The 21,605-nt window shown below is 38.1% G+C and overlaps 1 protein-coding gene across 1 annotated transcript in view; it reads left to right on the forward strand.

Moving 5' to 3' along the window:
* The window catches only part of CNTNAP4 (contactin associated protein family member 4), a 290,556-nt gene extending 277,745 nt beyond the window's left edge, over positions 1 to 12,811 (forward strand). Inside the window, exons 22-24 of the mRNA XM_050946065.1 lie at positions 3,977 to 4,195; positions 4,545 to 4,616; positions 9,527 to 12,811. Coding sequence (XP_050802022.1) covers positions 3,977 to 4,195; positions 4,545 to 4,616; positions 9,527 to 9,720 — 485 coding nt within the window. The 3' untranslated portion in view covers positions 9,721 to 12,811. The remainder of the gene's footprint in view (positions 1 to 3,976; positions 4,196 to 4,544; positions 4,617 to 9,526) is intronic.
* Positions 12,812 to 21,605: the final 8,794 nt, after the last annotated feature.

The raw sequence follows: 21,605 nt of genomic DNA on the forward strand, positions 1-21,605 counted from the left end.
GTTCACATGGGAGATATTTCACCAGATTTTTTATTTATTTTAGTCAGCAAAGGCACACATGCAACAAATGAACAATACAGGATACTTATCTCGAGAAAAGTTTCTACAAACTTGTAGTACCGGGTGTAAACCTAACTATTCAGGAATTTAGCCAAGATGAGTCAGTTTAAGGGAAATTCTATTGGCAGAATATTTATTTGCTATGTTTTAATTTAATCTTATTATTTCTAGTATTTGCATGAGGGTGGGAAGTAACAACTTTTGAAATAAAGCCATGTAACTATTTGTTACTCTCTTTGCTTTGGCATTTAGATTGTTAATGAAAGCAGTAAGAAATTTCATGAAATATCATATTGTTTCCTGTTTTCCCTACTGATGATTTTTGTCAGAAGTAAACATGTTTTACCCTTGTAACTAGATAAGAAAGAGGGCTCTGGAATTGTCGTAGACACAGAAAATGATTATGCAATGAAAGAATATCAAATTGAGCATCCTTATTGAGCATTACTTATCAGTAATAAATAATACAAATATTTTAAACTTTCTAATACTTCTGTTCCAGCAGAATAGTTGGCCAGTATACTCCACCCACTTCGCAATATTTAGTAACACTACATTCTTGTATTTAAATGATTTCACCAGAACTTTATATTAGTTATTCTATATATTCTGTTGTTTCAATGTTTTCAAAATTTCACAGTGTAAATGAAAATATCTGTGTTACAGACATGCAGCCAGAGGTAACCCCAGCAGACACAGAAATATATCCACTCATGCTAGCGGATCAATGCTGACTGTTTAGACCACACTTTCATATGAGGATATAATAGTTGTGTTAGCAAAAATGTGCATGTAGCCATTGTGCCCACAAAACTATGTACAAATGCAGAATTTTGTACAAGTGTGCAGGGCCAGCTCCAAGTTTTTTGCCGCCCCAAGCAAAAAAAATTTTCTGTACTCTGCCCCTTTCCCGCCCCATTCCAACCCCTTCCCCAAATCCCCAGCCCTGCCTCCTCCCCCAGGCGCACTGCATTTTTCCTCCTATACCTGAGAGGGAGAGGGGAGAAGCAGAGCGGCCGCATGCTCGGGGGAGGAGGCGGAGGTGAGCTGGCGAGGGGGGAGTGGTTCCTCTGCCCCCATCCCAGGATTACTTCCTGCGGCCCGCCCTGACCACCGCAGCTCACCTCTGCTCCACGTGCTCCCCTGAGCGCGGCATCGCCGCCACTCCGCTTCTCTCCCCTCCCTCCCAGGCTTGCCACAAAACAGCTAATTTGTGCGACAAGTGTGGGAGGGAGGGGGGAGAAGTGGAGCGGCGGTGCGCTCGGGTAGCAGGCAGCAGTGGAGCAGAGATGAGCTGGGGGGGTAGCGGTTCCTCTGCCTCCTCCCCCCCCAGGGTTACTTCCTGTGGCCCTGCCCGTGCCCCCCACCACCGCAGCTCACTTCCGCTCAGGGCTGGCTCCTGACTTTTTGCACCCCAAGAAAAAAAAAAAGGCAGCCAGAGTGCTGCCTCTTGGAAAGTGCCGCCCCAAGTACTTGCTTGGAGCGCTGGTGCCTAGAGCTGGCCCTGCAAGTGTGTTTTTAATGCACCATTTAAATGTAGCTCTGAATGTCAAAAATGAATAGTGTTTCTGTTTTGCTAAGTGACAGTCATGAAAGTCTAGACAGACTGTAAAAAGTCAAGCAAATAAAATAATTCAACATAAAATTACACTTGACAGGAATTTGCAACCTTGATTATCATCATCATAGTTGGATATTGTCCAGGAGAGAGGTCAAACAGAAGTCTCTTGTTTGCCCTAGTTCCTTTTTTAAAGTGTTCTCTTAAGATCTGTGTGTCTGCTGGCCTTCTGCACTCTATTTAGGACAGATAGATGAAGCAGAATTCAAAACAAGCTCTTTGTAGAAGGAGGTAGTGTAGGTGGGATAACTTTATCTTTATTTTATGAATAATCTCAAAATACATTTAGCAAATGAGCTGAAATGCTGGTATAAAATACCTACATGAAAATGCAGAGCTACAGTGTACCACAAAACTAATTTCCCCCCTTCCCCCGCAACACATTATTTTCAACAACATGCCATTACTACAAATGGTCAGAAAAGTCTAGACTTCAGATACGTTATTTTGTTTAGGAGGGTAAATGAGTGAAATTCACACACAAGGATTATTAAATATCCAAATCTATTTCTATTTAGAAAAGCACATTGGCTGCTTAGCACCAAATGATTTATAATGGCAAAGGATGCCAGGTATTCTATCCTGCTCAGTTTTTCCATCTTACTCACAGTTAGACAAAGGGTTTCTCCTTCATACGCATCTTGGGACAATCGTCGTCCCCTCTCCAGCTTAAAGGGCTTCTCTGTATGATTCTTCTCTCGAGCTGCTCAACTTCATTGGTAAGGGTATATTCCCACGATTCTGATGGTGCTGTGCTGACACCGCTCCAAACCTATTAAAGAGCACATAGCAGTGAGGCAAATTCACCCATTTTAGCAGCTCTAGGGATGACTTCTGGCTGTTTCCCATCATTTGCCGTTCCAGCAATGCAGCTCCAATGTTAGTATGGTGGGAACACTAGTGTAGACCAGCTACTGGCCATTTAACCACCATGTTCTTTAGATAAGTCTCTACTGGAGGTGGTTAATTTTATCACACTTTTATAGAATCTGTCATTTGAAATGAGCAAGCAATGTCCCAGTAATGTTTGTTAAAAAAATTTCTTTTGAATTAAGCAGAAAGTGTCTGATGAAGGTGTTAAGTTTTATATTTTGCCAACTCCTATCCAGGTTTTCATTTCACAAGGTAAGACTGAGTTGGTCATCCCATTCACCACATAGCAACAAACTAATGTACAAGTATTTACTGATATAATGGTAACACCTTTCAGCACTGTAAAGGTTATGAGCTAATTTCTGTGCTTAGACTGAGCATATATACTATCAACTTTGTAATACACTTCTACCTCGATATAACACTGTCCTCGGGAGGCAAAATATCTTACCGCATTATAGGTGAAACGACGTTATATTGAACTTGCTTTGATCCACCGAAGTGTGCAGCCCCGCCTCCATGGAGCACTGCTTTACCGCATTATATCCGAATTTGTGTTTTATTGGGTCACGTTATATCGGGTTAGAGGTGTATTTGGTAATGTAGAGACTGTGACTGTATGATTTAACTTGGACAGAGCTCAGAAACTTATTTTCTGTAAGCATATCTTTGGGGCAGTTAATATTATGTGTTACCCAGAATTCATTCTTTCAATTAAATTTGCCAGCACAGATGAGTTCTATCCACATTCCAGAGTGGAATGCTGGGTGGTGAGTAGACAAAGGGCTTTGAAAGGGCAATACTTTTTATGAAGGTAACCCAAGAGACAGTTAGTAGTTTGTTTTTTTTTCCCTTTAGTGAAGAAGGACAGGTATCATGTTTAACAGGTACACTAGATTGGACCAATTTTCATTTTTAACATTTCACAAGCAAGGCATCTGTATGAGTTCCCAGTATCTGAGGTCTGCAAATGTTTTTTTGTTTGACAGATATGCCAGTGGTGGAAAGGAACAGTGAATCTGTAGAAATAATATGATCCAATAATGTACATATTTATGAGTAATAGCATAGTATAATATGTATTTTTCATGAATGTACTTTATTTCTTTGCAGAATGAAAGAGGGATACATTTTAATTTAAATATATTAGTTGCATTTGAATCTTTTTGCTTTGCAACTTACTATAGTGAGTTAACTGCATGTCCCTAGAAGACTAGCAACTGTCATCCATAAAAAAAAAAAAAGTTGAATGTATCTGGTTGTCTTTTCATTAAATACAGACAAGAAAGGAATTCAGCAAAACTACATCTGTTGTTGTAGCATAAATATAGTCAGAGGAATTCAGGTTCATTATTTAATTATTCTCCTTTCACTTTATTTTGTACATTTGTAATATGATTGTGTTTTTTCTCTTTTGATTGACAGAAAGTAATGATATAGATCAGGACACAATGAAGGCAAACTCTCAGGGGTTTATTGGATGTCTCTCTTCAGTGCAATTCAACCACTTTGCTCCTTTGAAGGCTGCATTGCACCATACCAGCTCAGCACCAGTCATTGTAAAGGGACGCTTCACTGCATCTAACTGCGGTACTTCAAGTGGAGCTGACTCAACATCAAGTGAAACAACCCATTCATTTGCAGGTAGTGTATGGCTATCACTTGTTTTACCCTCTAAAACACAAGAAGAGTTCTCAGAACTTCATTAGTTTCTGTCTTTTTTATATGGGTATAAATGACAGGGGTAGATTGAAAATGTGCTCTGTTCTGTTTCTTCTTCTCTTCCATTTTTCTAGCCTCTGTCATTTCCTCTTAATGTTTTCACTTTCCTGTTCACCTCCACATGGTGTGATTTACAACATTGAGCTTTAGAACCATGTAGACCCACACTAACTTCACAGTTCCATACTGTGTGTGAACCATAACCATATATATGTATCTTGAGAATCCTCCTTTCTACTTGTCTGTCATTTTCCTTTTTTTTCTGTTGCAGATCATTCTGGACCAATAGATGAGGGAGAACCCTTAGCTAATGCAATACGAAGTGACTCTGCAATTATTGGAGGTAATAGGGACTATAAAGGCTTCACTGGAGCCATTTTTAAATTAACTTTGGATCTTTCAATGCTAAAGTGAAGTCATTGGAACTTTTGCGTGCACAAGGAAAACGGTATCAAATTAAAAGAAGCTCTGTTTTACTACAAAGTGTTAGGTGCTAAGTGCAAAAGTCAAAATGATGTTTTAAAATATCAGTAACTCTTATCTACTTATTACATTAGCTTTTGTAGTGACAGTTTATATAAATATATGAATACTCTGTTGATGCACAGCATTTTAAGAACAGTTTACTAAGCTGCTTAATGCAAGTATGGATACCTACTTGGATACCTTAGGGCATACAGCATATATTCAAGGAAAGAGCATTTTTATGGCTTTTTGGCTTTTAAAATGATTCACTTTTGTCAATGGAGCATGTTCAAAGTGAGGAAACCCTTTGTTAAATAAATCTCAGCAGCACAGCTTTTGCCTTGCCTTTATGCTTGAGAAAATGGAGAATTGCATGGCTTGAATGCCTGCTGTATCACAAGGCAGGTTTCATTTTGGTTTACCATTCAGTGCAAGGCACTCATGGATTGAGTGCCAATTGCACTGATTTTCAGTGTTTCAAAAAAGTTGGAAAATAAAATCCACATGAAAATGTTAAAAATATAGTTAATGTTGATCAGAGTATTGTTTTTCTTGCTTCTCCTTACAATTTCTGCTGATCTTCCTTACTGCCTTTTCAGGAAAATCACATATAGTTCTTGTTTAAGCACTTTTTAAGAAAATCTGTTTTTATTAAAGGTTCTGCAATGGGAGAATCGTACGCAATTTAATCACTCAACATGAAATAAAATGGCACTTATCTTGTGTAAGTCTCAATTTATTTTGAGACTTATTATTGTATTGTCAATAGAAAACCTTGAAATTGAGTACTATGGATTTGGAGTCAGCAAATCCAGGTTTTGTTCCTGGCTCTTGCAGACTTCTCAGAACTTTTGAACTGAGCTGCTAGAAAGCCTAACAATTTTTTCTCTTCAGAAGGATAAGCTTCAGAGAAGTCAAGCAAGTCTGATAATGTGAGTCTGGGGACAAAATACTCTCAGTAGAATTTCAGTTTCCACAAATGGTGCTGGAACAAATATATGACAGTGACATTCTTTTAAATAGCTATCCTATGAGACTCTATCCTGTGAGAGTTTTCTGATGGTATTTTTTTTTTAATTTGGAAGAGGAGAGATGAAGGAACTTCTCTTGGGTCCTGAAAATGGTTTTTCTGCTATATCATTCAGTGATTCAATTTCAATTAGTGACTTGAACAGAAAAAAGAGAGTCCATCATTTGTCTTCTCTGGTTAAATTCTGAATATGTTTCTTTTGCTCCTTAAGAGCCTGAACATACAAAGTACAAAATTTAGTGGAATAAAACTACCAAATCTTCCCACGAAGTGTAAGGGATTTATAACAACAGAATCTGCAGTCACATATAGAACAACTGAAATGATGACATCCTCTACCCAATACGGCAGATGATTAATGATGTATTGTCCACGCAAGTCATTTCCTTAAAACCACTAAAACAACAATTGATCAAAGGTTGTCTGCTTAAATAGTAGTGCTAAAGTCTGCAGTTTTGGGGCAAATTCTGGAACACTTTTGGTTAACAACGTTGAATATAGAAGGTTGATGGTGCTTTTGCTTTTGTTATTAATGTTTGAGAGAGCCAAGAAATGTCCTGAAATGACATTAGAATTGTATTAGAAATGTCCTGAAAGTATATGTAGTGTCCTGAAATGAATGGATACTTGTATACATGGTAAAGGTATGAAAAAAGTATGAGGTTAGTATTATTGGTACCAGGTTCAATGAATAGTAATCAGATCTGAGGACTTCTCAACCAAAAATTCTAGAAAATAAAATAGATACTTCTGCTTATGGCTTTAGGACCTGATCCAACTACAGTACTTTTAAGATTAATAGAAAGACTCGTTGATTTGACTGGGGTTTGGACCAGGCCTCAGCTAGCCATACAAAATATTTATTTCTTTTACAGTGTGTTTTCCATATTTTATCAAACACTTTGTATAGCATGGACAGGCACAGTTCAGTCACTTCATTAACCTTGGCTCTGCCTTGTAATATTGACATGCAGTAACCAAAGGATTATGGTTAAGGTCTCATAGTGTTTGCAGTCCCAGATTAAATCAAATCGATTTTTATAGATAACTTTTTTTCCCGCATTTTTTCTCACAGTACACTACTGAGCAGAGTTAAGGTTATTTAGGTTTCTTAATCGTGCATTTCCATGTCTTAACATGTTTGAATTTCTTTTAAATTAATCGTTAACTTTGTATTTCCTAGGTTAATAATGCCTGTTTTGGGAATAACTGCAACATCCCTGTAATGTTTTTCACCCTTAAATTAAATTGGTACCGTCAACCTTAATTAGATTTATATTGTACGTAGCATGTTATACGTATTTGTCACAAACTTGAGAGGGTCTTAGAACTATCCTCTATTCTGGTATTTAGTCATTCATTTGTCAAAATTTCCTTGTAAATCAGGAAGACTATTCAGTACCAAACTATTATGTCTTCTCATAGGAGAAAATTAGCTTCACTCCCACAAAGTTTGAAAAATAATGGCCTACGAGTGTGAAGATGAGTGAGCCGAGGGGGTGAAATCCAACATTTAACCCAGGGCTGAACCCTCTATGACTGCTATTCAAGGGCTATAGGGCCACCACTCTAGCCAAAGGGGCCACTAGGTTAATGTAAAAATGAATTCCATAACCCCCTCACCTAGGTCGTCTGTGGCCCACTCCATCATCAACCTTCATTCCCTTTTTTTGTGGGAAGTGAGAAGTATGCAGATATATTTGTACAGCCTCATGCAGGACCCTATGGTACAATAAAGTCATGATTAAGAAACATATTTTTTCCTTTGTGCCATGGATGATTTCCACCCACAGATAATTTCTGTCAATGGGAATTTCAGTTATTTTGGTGTCACTGAGTAACATTTATTTGAGGAAAAAATGCTACTTATGGGCTCAGCCCTGCAAGGAAAGGTTGATTCAGACAAAAAGGGATTGAGAACCCTCCCTGCCAAAAGGCCCCTCCAGCAAACCAAAGTGTCACCCCAATCAAAAGTGCTTCTGAATCAAGCACTTTTCCTAGGTTAATTTGTTAGACAAAGTAATGGGGGTGGGAGGGCAATTATAAGGTCCAATCGAGGCATTTGAGGAGTCTTATGCACACAGTTTAATTTTTCATTTTAGTGAATACAAATTTATGATTATTATGATACTGAAATGGAATTGTCTCAGCCAATCAGATTTTTCAAGTTATGACATTCCTTCCATTCTGATTGGTTCTGGGTGTCTGGTTTATCTAGGCTTTGTAATTTTCTCAGTACTGGTATGCTATTCTAATACTCTGCCAATCAGAGTGCAGATAGTTTTACTGTAAGTGCCAGAAAACCAAAAAATCAATAATTCACACAGCTCTAGTGTACACACAGTTTTTGTGTTGCTTTAGTTATATCCGTTAAATCCCTAATACTAATATAAGCACCTTTCTACAGGTATAATTGCATTAACACATGAGGGATTGTACCACCTTAATGCTATTGCTTTAGAAAATTGTGCATAGATAAGCCCTCAGAGTATGTATGTGCTGTTACAGTAAAACAAAACAGTGTACATCCTGGTGTATCTTAATAAAGTCCAGATCATGCAGTCAGTCTGCACTCAAAACATCAGTGAGATTTCTATAGAGAGAGAAAAATTGCACAATAAGTTCCTTATAACTTCATATAAAATGAAGCATTTTGAAGATGGTAGATTTTTATGAGATGATGACAAATGGCCAAATCCTTGCTTTTATTTTAGAACGAATGCATTGTTTTCATTTACACTACGTGGCTGATATGGAACTGTAAGCATTTCTCTTTTTCTTGCCCTACCCTGTTACCGGAACTGTACTATAAATCTTTGGTGCTGGCAGCTTAAATCCTATCTGCCCAATCTATTTAGTCTCCTGTATGGTGACCATCACCATGGTATCTGAGTGCTTCCCCAAATTATAAGTGTTCAAAGATATTTTTCTCACCTTTTCTTTTTCCTCCATTCAGCAGGCTCTGGACTATTGGATTATTGTTATGATGGTTGGTGTGGTGGTGGTATTGTGTGACAAGACTAAATCAAAAACATCTGAAGAAGTGGCAAAGCCAATGCTATCAATGGAGCAAATATTCCTGTTCATTCAGGGACCAGGCATGCACACACCTCACACACACACCTCACCCATCACACACAGTGACACAATCCTGATTACAGGAAGGAAAAGAACCCCACATTTTTCCACTTAGGGGCCCAAAGAACATATGGTCAGCCTCTTTTTCAATCAAGCATGTCTTGATTATTATGACAAACATCTAATAGTAGACTATAATGATACAGTATAGATGTAGGGCTTGATTCAGAGTAGGGGGCATAAGTTAGGGCTGTGAACACTTGCCCACCACAACTTGTGCTTCCAAGGGAAACTGCATATGAATGAGGATTTTCTTCTAAGAGGTGAGGGCAGGTATTGGTACTGGCACCATCATATCTGGGGATGGGAAACATTATACTCTGGCTAGATGCCATAAAAGGATGTCCAAGAGAGGTATTGAATTAGCACTTCTTCTGAACGCTCCTCACTCCTTTCATTTTCTGGCCAGGCCTGTTCATTTGTGGGCTGCACCCATTTGCTCTGAAGTTCTAGTTTCATTGGGAGTTTCAGGGGGATTGTTGTCACACTTCCATTTCCCATCTTGGGGGTCCCACCGCATTGGTTCTACAGCACACACTGGTTGAACCAGAGCTATGAACCTCACTTATAATTTGTCTAGTATATCTGATCAATTTTATCTCCTCCTCTCTCCTCCACAGGTGTGATAGCAGTTGTGATATTCATCCTGCTTTGCATCACTGCCATAGCTGTACGCATTTATAAAAAAAAAAGCTTATATAAAAAAAATGAGGCTAAAGGATCAGAAAATGAGGACAGTGCCGAGACTGCCCTGAAATGTGAGCTCAGCATGCAAAATACAGTCAACGAAAATCAAAAGGAATACTTCTTCTGATTGGCATTTATGATTTAATTTAATATAGTAATGTGACAGTCTGACTTTCTTGCTAAGCCAGGGGCTCTCAATGGACAAAAAAGCTCTTGCACTCAAAGTAAATGCAATGGATTTGAGACCTATTATACTGCATATGTTCAGTCTCAGTGATTGCTATAGGAAGCCTCTTTAAATTACATGCATTCCTTATCTATTATACTGTAAATGCATTTTATGTAACAGTGAATTAGATATTGTAACCAATTTCATTGTTGGTAGTTTCCAACTGTTCTGATGTGACCTTCTACAACTGAATTTTAACGTGAATGCTGAATATGGTATTTAAGTGGGAGAATTGTTAAGCTAATGCTCCCATCCAGCTCTTTAAAATCTGTGATTCAGGCATTTTGTTCAAGGTCAAAGTTGAACTGTAATGTTTACTTGAGAAACTCTGCTATGTTGCTTTATAGTGATTCCCAGTGACTTCCTGATATTGAATCCCTTTGGCCAATGTCAACTTCTACTCGTGAGCCATCAAGCCAGATACCCAAAACTAAACAAAACCCTTATTTATTTTTCTGTGTGAAATGTCATTAACAGATCAGTTTCTAACCTGGCTGTGGAGAATGGGGTAATTGGATCCATTTGGCCCTTTTCATTCAATTGGACATGCTGGCAATCTTTAGCTACTGAATTTAATTTTGAAATTTGCAGTTCTATCAGTGTGCAGGCTGAAGTGTGCACAAAGTGTGCCAGTAAATTATACAAGCTCTTTCATCACGTGTTTAGCAGTGGATCGCAGCAAGTTACCACGTTATTTGCATAATCCAGCACCCTCTGAATGCTGCTTATTTGTAAAGATGAGTAAAATATCATTCATTTATTGATTATCATTAATAATAACAGCAGAAGGTGAACAAATAGAGTACCTGGGCTGGTAAATTTTGGAAATTGGAAATTTATTAATGCATCCTAAATGTAATTGTCTCCTTTCACTACAAAAGGTATGCTCTCTGAAAGCAGCAGAGATATGATCTTCCAAGTCCCGAGGTTAATTTGTATAAAATAAAGGAAATCAGTTTCTCTTTTTGATCCTGGTTAGATAAGACATTTTAAAAATAGCACACTTCCTGATCCTCTAATTATCTTGCACTGCACTCCATAATAATACCTAATAATACCTCAGTGAGATATTACAGTAAATTATAATAACGTCCCTTCAAAACCAAACATATAGAATCATTAGGACAAAATTTCAAAAGTCTGCCCTCTAAGCCTGAGCCATTCTGGAACATGAGCTTTTCTGGAGTTACTAAGCGTTGTGTGTCTAAAACCTGGATTTAAGAATGCAAATATCATTTCTGTCTGAAAAGATAGGGATAGGATTTTAGAAATTACTCAGTGCTGACCTAACTCTGCTTTCATTGAAGCCAATGGTAGTACCCACTGAGTCAATGGGAATACGGTTAGCTCAACTCTGAACACTTTTGAAAATCCCACCCTAGATGTCCAAATACATTATCTGAGCACAAAAGTCTGAGGCAGTTGGCCAAAAATGTGTGTGTGTAAAATTGCTTTACAGAAATGATGGGTGTAAATTTAGAGGTTGAGTTGAGGTCTCTTTGAAAATATGTTCCTTTAGGTTTGTTTTCCTTCCTCGCTTTTATTGACTCCTCACTGGAGTCTCACAGTCCCTTTACAGTTCCTCTTCATGTCTAGGTGTACATTTCTCCCCTTGTTGAGACTGGGAGCCTTTTCAATCACACATCCCTTAGGCTGGGGCACACAGCCTCCTTCTGTCCCTCTTCTTTATTCAGTGCTGAGTTTTTCCTACATTTCCTGGGTCATAATCATTAAACATTGTTTTATTGCAATTGCATCTAGTCTGGTTTAAACTCTCCCTCTTCTCTCCCTGCCCCAAACCTGTGCTCTAAAGAGGGAAGCACCTTGTCCCTCTTTAAAGCCCTGAGCCAAAGCGTATTGAATTCAATGGGCATCTTTCCATTGCCTTCACTGGGCTTTGGATCAAATCCCTCTTTCACTAATGATTCTGCCAATATTTTCCCTTCTCCATAGCACTGGTATGAATGTCCCACCCTCCTCTATTCATTATGTGCAATTGCTATTCCAAATAAACACTTGATGTAAGAACCCCGTTTAAACTACCTATGCCTTTACCAGTCAAGGGTGCAACAGTGACCATATGGGACAGGACTAAGCTCTTTGTGATATTGGGGGTCTTAATGTGTTGGATGCTGCCACCACAAAGAAATATTTGATTGAATTATAAAAGAGACACTATACTTTGTGGGCACTTCCCACATACTTTTCAGATTGTAATAGGAACCCAAAGTGTATCCACACCAGGACAAGTTGGGAAAGATACAAATTTAACATTCCAGTTACCTGTTGTTTCTTCCTCCATTTGTTTGTTTTAACTTTGTTTTTGAGTATCAAAATGGAAAGAAAAACTTCCTTTCACTTTCTGTCAAGAGAATGATTGTATTCTTTCATTATTCATTGATGGGTGTGGGGGTTGTTTTTGTTCGTTTGTTTTTGTTTTTTTTAAAGGCAACAGGAAGGCCATAGCTCAGTAAAGTCCCATTTCGCAAAATAATGAAGTATGAAAAAAAAATCCCAGTGTGAATGGCACACTATGTTTAAGAACTTTTATGGCATTTTACTGTGTGAAGAAGAAAAAACGCTTGGGGGTTGTTGAATGCACATCCACACATTTGTAGTAGCATACAGTAATTGCATCTCTCAGAAGGAATAAATGCACATTTTCTGCCATAGAAAGACTGATCATATATTCATAGATGGAGTCTGGTATATACAGGTTCAGAGTCAATGAAACAACATTATCCACTATTTGCTGCCTTCTTATGGGTACAACAAAATGGTGGCACCAAAGTGCACTGATACGTTGTACACCATTGTGCTGTCCCTTCCTTGACTCTCTTATCCCAATGTGCAATCTTTTGCCTCCCTCTGTTAATAAAACAATTTTTAAAATAAAGTGAGGAAAATATTTTTAAAAATTTGTATAAAAACGTTTAAAACTTAAGACAATATACTGATTCTCACTCCTTTTTTTTTCTTAAAGCAGTAAAAAAAGTAGAAGTGCATATAACATACTGGTGAGTGTGGTTATTTATAAAAATGCTGTGCATTGTAGACCTAGTATAGCATGTCTGCTATGCACTGACCCATTTCCATGGCAAATACTCTCCTCTTTAAGTTGTATAGAGAGTAAACAGTGGCATGAAACCTGAGGAAATTTGTAATGCTTTGTGTGAACTAAGGCTGCATAAGGGCTGCAATTATTTATACATTCTATATTTAGTCAATCATTGTAAAATAATAATTGTTTTTAATTCATCTTCAAACAAACACTTCTGTTGGTGCATTGCCCAAGCCTGTGTAACATACTAAATGCAGTGAAAGCACGCTACAAACATTTAAGGAGAAACATGTCATACAGCCCAAAAATTAACACTGATGCTAATATTTACTTATGAATTGTGGCACAGGATGAACAAAATAATTATTACAGCTCAACAAGTGACTTTGGAAATAAAATGCATTAGCTTGAGAAAACTTGGGAAGGTCACACATTCATATTGAAGCTGTAACCATGCAGAGCTATGCAGTGCCATATTGTAATTATCAGCAAAATATCAGAGGGGTAGCCGTGTTAGTCTGGATCTGTAAAAGCAGCAAAGGATTCTTTGCTGCTTTTATCAGCAAAATGTGTCCTCTTGTTTGCAAAAGAAAAATAATTTAATTCACAAAACTCCATGTTGCGAAAACATGACTCTCTGGGGTGTAGTTGCAGAGCATGCAAAATGCCACATAATTGAAGTGATCAGAATTTTATTAATCAGGCCCTAATTCTGCAACACAAATGAATCCCTGGAGCTTCTGATCATTTACTGAGATTAAGCACTATTAGGCAGAAAAACTGAAGAAACCAGTTTTAAATAAAAGGATAAAATTGTATAAAGGCAAACTGACAGCACAAGGAACCAGCATCAGAATATGACAGGAGTATTTATGGTGCAAGATCTGCTAATTAACCCTGCTTGTTTGCCCCAGTCCTGTTCTGGAGGGACTATGGCCCAGATCCTCAAAGGTATTTAGACACTAAAGGAGAGACTGTTAGGTGCCTGAGTACCTTTCAGGATCTGGGCTTGTGTGACTTCTCAGCCCTTTTAGTGTTTTTATCTCACTGCTTCAATTGCCAAAGAAAGGAACCAACTGGTGCTAGTTGTGATAGTTTTGGGGAACTGAAATGAAACCATGACTCTTTTCATATAAGTTGCTAGGTCCATTCTCTTTGACCTGTGATTAAATTCTGCCCTCAGCTATTCATGTGCATCTGCATTGCTTTAAATGAGATTGAATTGGGGATAACCAAGGATAGAGTTCTGGCCCACAGTCTCTACTGATCTAGGCAGAATATGAACCCATGGCCTAAGAGTGAAAAAACTCCATTTCTGTATGTGAGTCTCCTGTACCATCTAGTCAGATCCAAGGCCAAGACTCTACACCAGCCCTAATACTTTACACAATGATTGGAAAGAGTGAAATGATGGACAGTCCAGTGTGTAATGTAGTGGAAAATAGTCCACATTCTTGCAATATTTTGGACAAACAAGCAATTAGAAATGCAATGGATTGTGTATATGTATCTACTTCAAGCACAGTTCTATTAAACAATCAACTGTGTATTTGCAGGGGGTTCTGCATCTCCAGCCTTCCCTTCAGAAGATTGTTTTGCAGATGAAGTGAGGCAGTGGGCTTTACTGAAAGCCCCTAAAATCCTGCATGAGGAGAAAGAAGCAGCCACCCCAATTCCCCTTAAATTCCAGAGGGAATATGAAGGAATCAGTGGCTGTTGTGTTAGACGCCAAGCACTGAGCAGCAACCATGGGAAACTGAGTATTGGTTGGGCTATATTTTCAGATTTGAATACAAACATCTGTGTGCCACAATGCTCACTGCAACCTATCATTTGAATCCTCTAACTATTCTGATGTGATACCCACTATGGAAGACATGAATATACAGTTTTGTACTCCCCCCCACTGCATTTTTTTTTCACAACATAGTCTCATGTTTTGTTTTGTGGGGGGGTAGGTTATTTTTGGTTTTTTTAGAAAACAGGTGTACGCTGCAAACAGTTGATGTGGCCAGCATTAACTAGAAAGTATCCAGCATAAAGGACACTGGGCCAAGAAAAACGGGTACTGAACATGACCCTCTGCTACAATATCAGTGAACTGATAGGTGCTTGTTTAAAAGCGACAAAAGTAATTATCATACATTCACCATATTTCTGTGAATAAATAAATGTGTGATTTGAACCTTAGACAAGGAACCAGGTACTTCAGATTTTACCCCTCACACCGCTTCCTGGCATTATGGAAACCATTAACCTTTCTGCTCCATATGTATAATAGGGATAAAAATATTTATTGGCTTGTGTGTAGGTAGAATAAGTAATGTTTGTAAAGCACTTTGAAGCTGAAAATCACTATATAAATGATAAATATTATTATAATGGAACACAGCATCAATCTTTTAAACAATATGTTGTTTACCCATATGTTTTTAGCCAATTTGTTTCAGGAGTTTATTCCTTGTTTTAAATTGATTTTCCTCTCCTATTCTGTGTATAAGGCCAGACTCACACCTGAAAAATCATTCTTGGACCATTGCATAAGGAGAAATATGCTCACCTGCCATGTGTTAGCAGCAATTAGTGCCCAGCAGATTCATGTAAGTGGGCAATAGTTGAAGCGAACAGATAAGCACAAAGCAGAGCACAAATTCCATTACAACAAAGTAGCTACTAGCAGTGAAGCTGTAAGATTTCAGAATTAGCCAAGACCGAATGTAGAAAATGAGTAAATTACTCCTTCACTAAGCCAGGTGTACTCTAGCCTAGGAAATTTGTCCAACTCAAGGTACCTGGGGAGCTTTCGGGATGTTCTTAGGCTCCTTGGGATATTGAGCTCTCCCAGATATTATCTCTCCTTCCCCTCATCCTCTTGTCTGCTTCATTAGCCCTTTCTAGTACTCTTCTAGTTACCCTGGCTGATCTTTATTATCTCTACCATGTTTACTGTTGCACTTTTTTTAAAAAAAAAAGCTTTACTGTAAACTAATAGTTGTAAATCCATTCTACATATATAAATTATAGATCCTGCATATCTCCTTACATATGTCTTGCACTAAATGTCATCAACAACACTTTTCATTAAATAACTAAACATAAGCACATTCTGATATCTTTGCATCAAAAAGAAGCATTTCTTGTTACCTTTAACACAGCGACATAGTGTCAGCAAGCTAATGTTGTCTATATTTTGAAACTGTGCTCTAAAATGTTGATCATAATAACAAATGTGCACTTAGTGAGGCCACCAATAAAAAGAATCCATATTTGTCAGAAGTTATCAGACAGAGGTGTATGTGATATCTTACTTGTTTCTAATTGTTAATGTCAGCCAGTATAAATCTCCCTTCATTGAAGTCAATGGGGCTATGCTGATTTATACCACTGAGGATATAGTGATGCTGTAGCTGGGGGAAGAACTTAAAACAATTTGTGTTTTCACAGTTTTTCATGTCTATTGTAATCTTGCATTGCTTGAACAGCCATACCTCCCACTGAAGTCAATGTGATCTTTGGAAGAAAGAGGACTGAAGGCCCATTACTTGTGATCTGTTATCATCAACGGGCACAAATTATAGCTATACAGTGATTGTATGTGGGCAAGACAAGCTAGGCTAGGGTACAGTAGGGGGGACAGGGAGGAACCACAACTGCTAAATGGGCTTGCTCCAATCAGAGTCAGTGGTGTTCAGCTTGAGAAGACCTCCAAGGAGCCCAACAGCAGGGGGCTGGTCTTGGCCCAGTGAACCACACTACACTTGAACCCATTAGGCTGGCTCTAGAATCAGCATGGAAGCCCAAAGCCAAGTAGCCGTGCATACTGCCTAGTGACAGTTCCTGGTAGCGGCAGCATCTCTCTCCTGTTTGGTCCACCAGCATGAGCTCAAGATGATAGCAGCTGAATGGAAAGTGTGCAGCACTGTCCAGGTAGGATTGCTACTATGGAGTCAGTGGCAGGGTACTTACTGTCTATCCCTGGACATTGGGAAGTGACATTTGCTGTGCCTTGGTGACCAGTTTATTGGCAGCATTCAGATGCTGATTCTTAGGTGGAGCAATATGGGCTAGGACTGGTAACCATATAAGTTTTGATGGCTTCAATGTGCTTGTGATAATTCTCATGGTATAGTTAAACTAGTATGTTCACTAGTCTGGAGATGTTTGATGGTGAGTGCATTTTTTCTTCAGCAAAGTAGTAAATAGTATATGCCCACTTGAGTAACATTGAAAGTAATTTTTAGAATGAAAATGCATTTTTTTTTAATAAATGTATGCCTGTGCAAGTTAAAAGAAGTAGTTCTATAGTGTAAGTTTTCTTCAGTCAAGCCTGCTGGAGGGTAACTGTTTCATGTATGATTCAGTTTAAAATATGATATCAAACTTCTGAAAAATGCACCAAGTTCCGATTTGCATTGAAGTACAGTATAGCTTTATATTTTTATAGAAGATGTTTCGTACATTGCTGTATTTTTGTTGTGTGTGCTGGGCTCCCAGAGCACAGAATATGTGAGGGGAATGAAAGCGCAAAATGATACATTTTTTATTATGATAATTGTTTTCTAAACAGCTCTGGGAATGTGTTCTTTTATAAAGCTCTGTATAGTTATATTTTCATTTTGTATAACAATGTTTATTTGAATTGTATTGTCAGGGACATCTGTCAATTTCTTTTTGTACAGCATTGTCAAGGTCTTTTCCCCCACTTTGAACTTTAGCGTCCAAAAAGTGGGGAGCTGCATGGACCCTTCTAAGCTTAATTCCTAGCTCAGATCTGATAACGCTGCCACCAGCCAAAATATAGTGTTTGGCACACTTCCGGTTCCCCCTGGGGAACCCAAGACCCAAAGCCCTTGGGTCTTAAAACAAGGAGAAATAAGCCATCCCCCCTCTATTCCCCCCACCAATCCCTGGTGAGGTCAGACCCAATCCCCTTGGGTCTTAAACAAGGAAAAAAAATCCATCAAGTTCTTAAAAAAGAAAGCTTTTAATTAAAGAAAGAAAAAGTAAACATTAGCTCTGTAAAATCAGGGTGGTAAATGCTTACAGGGTATTCAGATTCATATAGACTTCCCTCCTGCCCCAGCCTGAGATTCAAAGTTACAGCAAACAGAGGTAAAAATGCTTCCAGCAAAATACACATTTACAAGTTAAGAAAACAAACATAAGACTAATCTGTCTTTTCTAGCTAGTACTTACTATTTTGAAACATGAGAGATTGATTCAGAAAGATTGGAGAAAACCTGGGTGCACGTCTGGTCCCTCTTAGCCCCAAGAGCAAACAACCCCCAAAACAAAAAACACAAACAAAGACTTCCCTCCACCGAGATTTGAAAGTATCTTGTCCCCCGATTGGTCCTCTGGTCAGGTGTCAGCCAGGTTTACTGAGCTTCTTAACCCTTTACAGGTAAAAGAGACATTAACCCTTATCTATCTATTTATGAAAAGCATGCTCAGATGTGCTTTTTTATTTTATTTTTTACTGTCAGATTGACACTCAGCTATTTATTTGGCACAATAAAGTATTTCCAGGTGTAAATTAAGCACAGTAGTATATATTTTCCTCTATCGAAAGTTACAACAGTGGGCAACAGTACCCCATTACACCGTGAATTTTAAATGTTTATAAGTTGCTTTGACAGTCTTATTTTATGATTACAAATAAACCTATTAATTAGAATCCAATTAAGAAAGTGTTAGTTAATGCCTGTTATTCTGTACCCCATGATAGATAAATGGTACATTTTTAGAAATGAAATATGTTTTAAATGAGACACAGAATATATACAGTGATAGAAATTTTGCCCTTGTGTAGTATCTGTTTACCCAGTATGGCACTTTCTAGGGATTAACAGTCCTTTCTCCATTGCTGTAGTCATCTTTAATTTCCTTTAATACATGGTAATATTCTTAAACTAACTACATTTACAGTAAAACATGCTTAATTGGCAATAGCTAAAACTGGCCTTTCTGCATTTGCTCACCATGAGGCCTCATTGCCTTTCATACTGGTGTGCGTGCTACTTTGCATGCTGATATCAAATTCTATTCTATAACATGCAAGATACAGAGCGTACCAGAACAATGCCAGGTTTAATTACATGTAGGATTTTTTAAAAGCAATTCTTGAGTTGGTTATTTAGAGTTAGATTGTGCCTATGTGATATAGCTCTGCAGTGGGACAGTTTGAAAGCACCTTACCTAAGAAGGAGTATGTGGAATCATCCAGCACACTTGCTTCTATACTACTCTGGGCATTGCATTTTACTCCCCTTGAGTAACTGGGCAGTTCTGCAGGCTGGTGTATTGGGAAGGTAGACCCATGACACAGAATCCTCCCAATCAGTCTCTATTCCTTTTGGTGCACTGTGTGCCCACAAAGTGTTGGGGATGGAGTAGTTCCTTAAGCAATCCTAGGACTAGAAACATCTGGCTCTTAGTAATATAGGGCTTAGTCTGACTGAGGGCATTGACCTTAATGGGACTTGCATAGGTCCATAGTGCAACAATGTTTAGGCACTCTACATATATGTTAAATAATATGCATTGGTCCAAACCTAAAAGTATGTATACATTATGTATAAAAGTCCAAAAAAAACTTTTGATGGTGAGCCATTTCTGGTCTCTGCTGTATAAGATTTATGATAGATACTTTAGAGGTGGCATTGTCTAGAGGAACTGACACGTGGCTAGGACTCAAGAAGCCTTACATTCTCATTCCAGTTTGGCTGCTCACTTGCTATGTGGCTTTGGGCAATTCACTTCTCTGTTTCAGTTTCCCACTTAGCGAAAATGAAGATTATAATATTTATCTTCACAGCTGGGGGTGTTCTGAAGATGAATTAGATAATGTGCAGTTTATTTTCCATTAAGTCATTTCAGAGTTAATTTAGACACTTTTTAATTAAGAAGACGACGACATAGAGTCCATTGGTTATTGTTGCAGCAAAGTGGCAGAAGATGAAGATAACCTATTCTATTTCTTACTAGGATCCATTACTGAATTGTATGGACCTGTGACTATGAGAAGCATACATTTCAAAATATGCAATCATCAGACTAAGTTTAGCCGGACTACATGTATGACTAAGTGAATTGCAGTATACCTAAACTACACATAAAAGCTACACAACATTTTTATCAGGAAAAGAAAAAAAACTACAAAAATTATACAGCTAGTGATGGGCAGCTTTAATTAGTTTCACAGTTTGGATGCTTATCTGAAATATCAGAACCATGTTATGAAGGACCCTATTGGAACATATCACCCTCTGTTGCCATATAATTCATTTATCTATGACAAATCTGTGCCTGATGATCCCTAGCACTCTGATGTAATTAATGGAGTTTTATGGAAGCAAGGATTAGTGGACTGCTACTCTCTCGGATTTTTAGTAAATGGAACTTCCTCTTCTGCAATATCTTTTGGGGGCTGTGGTGCTAGCTAGCTATACTGCCACTCACAGATTCCTGCTGATGCTGAGACCTTTACTGTTCTCCAATTTAATGCAGTCGTGCCCTTTTAAAAAGTGAGAAAATACCTTTCTACTAGTTCTCTTGACCACATGGTAGGTTCAGCCAATCAAGACACAGAATCAATACTACCAGGCTGATGTGACCTACCACAATGAACTAAACCAATTCAGAATATAGAAAAGCAATGTAAAAATTGTCAAAATCACTTGAGTCTCATAAAGCCAAAACCAAGAAAACTTTGATTGCAAATATTTTATCCCTCTCTATTGAAAACCTAATCAATCTCCAAGTTTTCTCTCCCTATGCTGATTCAGTGGTGCACTTGTGTACCTAATAGCATCGGTGGACTGGCACCTCAATCCCCATTTGTTGGAAAGTGGATTATCTGTAACACAACTCATAAGTCACCAAATAAGAATATCAGTAAACTAAGCGGTTTAAACTTTGGATTAAACAAGTGGGCAATGGGATTCATACATTAGGTAAATAAATAATACCTATTTTACAGAGGGAAAAACTAAGACTCGGTGCAAAAGCTAACTCCACTGGTAATTTTGATCTAACCAATTAGACGTGGGAATAGAAGTCTGCAGCTCTATGTTTTAAAGCAATACCTTTCAGTGTACCTTGGGCAAATCAACCTCTCTGAGCAGTATACGCGTCAAAGTACTATCAAGCTCATCAATGGCTGAAATAGGAAGGGAAACTCAAGTCCCTAGCTTCTTTTCCTATGCTCATTCCTCTAAATCACAGTGTCACACAGGACATAACTTCTTCCAGCATTTCAATGTCTTGCCTTTATACATCATTTCAGTTGACTGTCCATTTTGGTACATAGTTAAATGGCTGCTGCATGTTTAAGTTATTCCCATAAAAGTTACGTGTATTTTACTGTGCATGCACTGCATTGAATTTTCAAATTTTTATAACCTTTTTTCCAAATTTCCCAAAGCAACTTGTTCTCATTATGAATTAATGGAGGAACATAATTTTTTTAAATTGAAATGAATAGTCATTTTTGAGTTGCCCTCCCCTCAACAGAGTAGGTTGTCCCCATTTTTTCCTCAATGGAAAATATTTTATTTTTTTGAAATCCCCATAATCTTGTCCTTGGGGAAAAAAAACACCCAACAAATATGGAGAGTTTAATGTCAAACATATTTTAATACATTATGAATGTGGGATAACAGGATTGTAATAGAAAATGTCTTTCAGTTTTAGCCTGGGCACTACCAAGCCCCCTGTCTAT

Source organism: Gopherus flavomarginatus, chromosome 3 (assembly GCF_025201925.1).
Source record: "Gopherus flavomarginatus isolate rGopFla2 chromosome 3, rGopFla2.mat.asm, whole genome shotgun sequence".
In the NCBI taxonomy this organism is placed as follows: Eukaryota; Metazoa; Chordata; order Testudines; family Testudinidae; genus Gopherus; species Gopherus flavomarginatus.